The 3,963-nt window shown below is 49.6% G+C and overlaps 1 protein-coding gene across 1 annotated transcript; it reads left to right on the top strand.

Moving 5' to 3' along the window:
* The first annotated feature begins 912 nt into the window (after positions 1-912).
* LOC119329949 (peroxidase 1-like) lies at positions 913-3,656 on the top strand. The gene is made up of 2 exons (XM_037603052.1): positions 913-1,221; positions 2,689-3,656. The coding sequence occupies exons 1-2, from the start codon at positions 997-999 to the stop codon at positions 3,532-3,534; spliced, it is 1,071 nt and encodes a 356-aa protein (XP_037458949.1). The 5' UTR covers positions 913-996; the 3' UTR covers positions 3,535-3,656.
* Positions 3,657-3,963: the final 307 nt, after the last annotated feature.

Here is a 3,963-nt window from a genome sequence, read left to right as displayed (position 1 = left end):
ATTTTCATTTGACAATATGTTAAATGCAAATCATGTAAAATTGGACGGTCAGTCGGCCACACCGGGTCGGCGCATTGGGCGCGTTACCGACCCATATCAAAAACAGGACGGACGTCGGACAGATGGCCGATCAAAACGGACAAAAAACGGATAAATAGCTGTCGGTTTGGATCCGCCCGTTGAAGTTGCTCTAAGCAATATGTGCTTTAGCAACCGCACGTCAAAATTGTAGTGTTGATGCCTAGGATGTCTGTCGTGGAATGCACGTATACACGACCTTGGTCGCCTCACGGTGACTGTTCCGGTTTCGCTTGTCGCCTCGCCTGACGACCGGCACGGCACAAGAGCCGGCCGGCTACTTTTCCGTGTGTACTTATATCAATCCAACCTGACCACGTCGGGTCGACGCTGGCACATGATCAATCTGGGCCCCTGCGCTGCGTTGCTACAGTCCCGACCTTGACTTTAGCAGCCATGGTGGGAACTCGCGAGGCAAGCCGTCCACCTCCGCCACGCATATTCAAGAAAGGCGGACCAGCGCGAATAATAAAACCTATACTACTCCTTTCGTTTGTAAATATAAGTCTTTATAGAAATTTTATAATATAAATTACATACAACACAAAATAAATAAATTTATACTTTAAAATATGTCTATATTGATTCGTGCGTAGTCCATATTAAAATTTCTAAAAGACATATTTAAAAACGGAGGGAGTACTATCAGTAAGTACCACGCCCTTGCCTATCTAGGATTGTTCCTCCTCCTGCCGGCCGGGTCCTATCTATGCTACCGTGTCCAGCACAAGTGCATCGCACCACCGCGTGACTTGTCAAACAAACCAACCAACCAACACAGGCCCCTGCCTCTCGCTCTATAAAAACCACCCAGGCCAGGCGGGTTAAGCACTCATTATTGCAGTGCAGTTGACGCTCACTGTGCCGGGCTTGCGAGGGTGAGCGATACCAGCTAGCCACAGCGCACGTACGACGGCGATGGCGAGCAGCGGCGGGCTGGCCGGTCTGGCGGTGCTGCTCACCGCCGTGCTGTGCCTGCAGCTGCCGGTCCACAGCCGCGCGCAGCTGCGCGTGGGGTTCTACAACACCACCTGCCCCAACGCCGAGGCCATCGTCCGGCAGGCCGTCACGGCCGCCTTCGCCACCAACCCCGGCGTCGCCGCCGGCCTCATCCGCCTCCACTTCCACGACTGCTTCGTCGAGGTACGTGCGTGCGTACCTGTTGCATGTACAGGATCAGGAGCAGTTGCATCGTAGTTGTTTTGCTATGTTTTTTTCTTAAAAATAGACGCTCATAACGTGCATGCATACGCATCTTTTTTTCACGTCCAGATTTGGTTGCTGAATTTTTTTTTGAAAGTAATTTGGTTGCTGAAATTAAATAGTTCATGTAGTTCCCAAACTCCTTATCCATCTTCCTAACTTTATTGTTGGCCTGAAACTGAAATGGAGAAGAAACTAAACAGGAGTCTCTGGAGAAGATAGTGTGGCAACTAGAAACTTTCCACATAACTAATAATAACTTTACATCTGCGTCAGGGTGTTAGCGACAAGCTTGTAATCCTTCGTGAAAGGGAAAGCCGTGCTAAAAGGTGTGCACAAAGACAATTTACTTGAACATAACGATTTTGAGTTGAACAACACGGTGGGCGACGATGACTACTAACCTAATCAATTGATCGAGTGAACATAGTGGAGCTCACTCTTGTTTTGACCACATATCGTACGTTGACGACGTGTCACCTCGCTAGTTTGGTAGGTCGGGTGTCATGCTTCACATGTTTGGACTATTCTCGTGGGTTAGACAACTATACATGTGACTACTAAATATCTACGAATATCAGTACTACAGATGATTAGACGTATATCAGTACTCCCTCCATTTTCTTTTACTGTGCGTATGAGTTTTGTCTGAAATCAAGCTTTGTAGAGTTTGATCAACTTTGTAGAAAAAATATCTACATTCACAATACAAAATCAATATGATTAGATGCATGCAATTATTTTTTATCCTATATAACTTTAGTATTATACATATGTTGGTATTTTTTTAATATAAATTCGATCAAACTTTATGAAGTTTGATTTTGTATAAAATCATATGAGAAGTAAAAAGAAACGAATTGAGACATACTACTTGCTAGGTCGTACCTAGCTAGCATCTGGTAGGTTAGGTGTCACATTTTCACATATATGGACTATTCAGTGAGTTAGACAATTATCCACATACTTGTCTGAAGTATACGTACATGCGACTACCGAATACTCTAACTAGGACTAGTCAACATGGTATATGATGCACAGATGAATGCTACGTCGTACTCCGTCTGCAAGCTACCTACTACTATGTCATGGACGTAGGTGGAAAATGTCTAATTTGTCTCCGTCTGCAAGCTAGCTAGCTAGGTTCAGGAATGCATGGTACGCCGGCAATTTCCTTTCTACTATAAGCAACAGATTAATTATTAAACAGCAGCGTCACACTAGCAGGTTGAACACGGTGTAGTAGGAGTAGTATTGGTTATGACTATTTTTTTTTGCGTTCGTATTGGTTATGACTAGGACACCTATGTATAGTTAACCAGTGCAAAAATAATGCACCAAATAACGTAGTATACATCATCTTAATTGCGGTGCTCTCCATGTGATATGAACCCACCATGCATGCAGGGCTGTGATTCATCGGTGCTCCTGTCCGTCAACCCCGGCGGAGGCACGACGGAGCGCGAGGCAGCGCCGAACAACCCGAGCCTGCGCGGCTTCGCGGTCGTGGACGCCGCCAGGGCGGCATTGGAGCAGAGCTGCCCGCGCACGGTGTCATGCGCCGACATCCTGGCCTTCGCCGCCCGGGACAGCGTGAACATCACCGGCAGCAACGCCTTCTACCAGGTCCCTTCCGGCCGCCGCGACGGGAACCTCTCGACCGACACCGGCGCGTTCACCCTCCCGGGGCCGAACCTGACGGCAGACGGCCTCGTCAGGGGGTTCGCGGACCGGAACCTGACCGCCGAGGACATGGTGGTCCTGTCGGGCTCCCACACCCTGGGCCGCTCCCACTGCAACTCCTTCATCGTCCGGAACCGGGAGCGGCTGGCGAGCGGCACCATCAGCCCGGCGTACCAGGCGCTGCTGGAGGCGCTGTGCCCGGCGAACACGAGCCAGTTCACCAACGTGACGACGGAGATCGACCTGAGCACGCCGGTGGTGCTGGACAACAACTACTACAAGCTGGTGCAGCTCAACCTGGGCCTGCACTTCTCCGACGACCAGCTCATCCGCAACGCCACCCTCAAGGCCTTCGTCGACGCCTTCGCCGCCAACGAGACGCTGTGGAAGGACAAGTTCCTCGCCGCCATGATCAAGATGGGCAACATCAGCCCCAAGACCGGCACGCAGGGGGAGATCCGCCTCAACTGCAGCCTCGTCAACCCGGCCTCCTCTTCTTCGTCCGCCTACGCTGGGGTGATCGAGATGCTCCGCCGACAGGGCTCCGACGATAAGGTCGCCAAGGGCTGATGTATGCGTCCTTGAATGCGAATGCACGGGCGTGCTGGCCGGTCGGTGTCCGTTCGCACGTATACTAGACTTGTGATGAATGATGAATAATAAACGCTGTCGTGCTCTGAGTTGCTGAGTCATGCATGGACTAGATCTGGTTGGAGAATGAATGGTCCAACACATCACCGGCGCCATGCGCGCGCGTCGCAGTGCTCCATTACTACGAAGCACCGATACGGCGACATCGATACGACGATACAGATACGGGGATACAGGATACGGTAATTTTGAAAAACAGCAATACGGCGATACGGCAGGTATATATAAATAATTAATAAAATTTCATATTATGAAGACAATGAATTGAATGCCTGAGATGAGATCCAAATACTGCCCATTTGTTGCATCCATGCTTATTTCTCGATGACCAATGATCATCACTTTACT

This window comes from Triticum dicoccoides, chromosome 7A (genome assembly GCF_002162155.2).
Source record: "Triticum dicoccoides isolate Atlit2015 ecotype Zavitan chromosome 7A, WEW_v2.0, whole genome shotgun sequence".
In the NCBI taxonomy this organism is placed as follows: domain Eukaryota; kingdom Viridiplantae; phylum Streptophyta; class Magnoliopsida; order Poales; family Poaceae; genus Triticum; species Triticum dicoccoides.
This window is presented reverse-complemented; position numbering and strand designations above follow the sequence as displayed.

Coding starts and splice junctions, on each gene's coding strand:
- LOC119329949 (XM_037603052.1), top strand. CDS start 997: ATGGCGAGCAGCGGCGGGCTGGCCGGTCTGGCGGTGCTGCTCACCGCC. Junction 1,222..2,688: donor TCCACGACTGCTTCGTCGAG/GTACGTGCGTGC, acceptor CCATGCATGCAG/GGCTGTGATTCATCGGTGCT.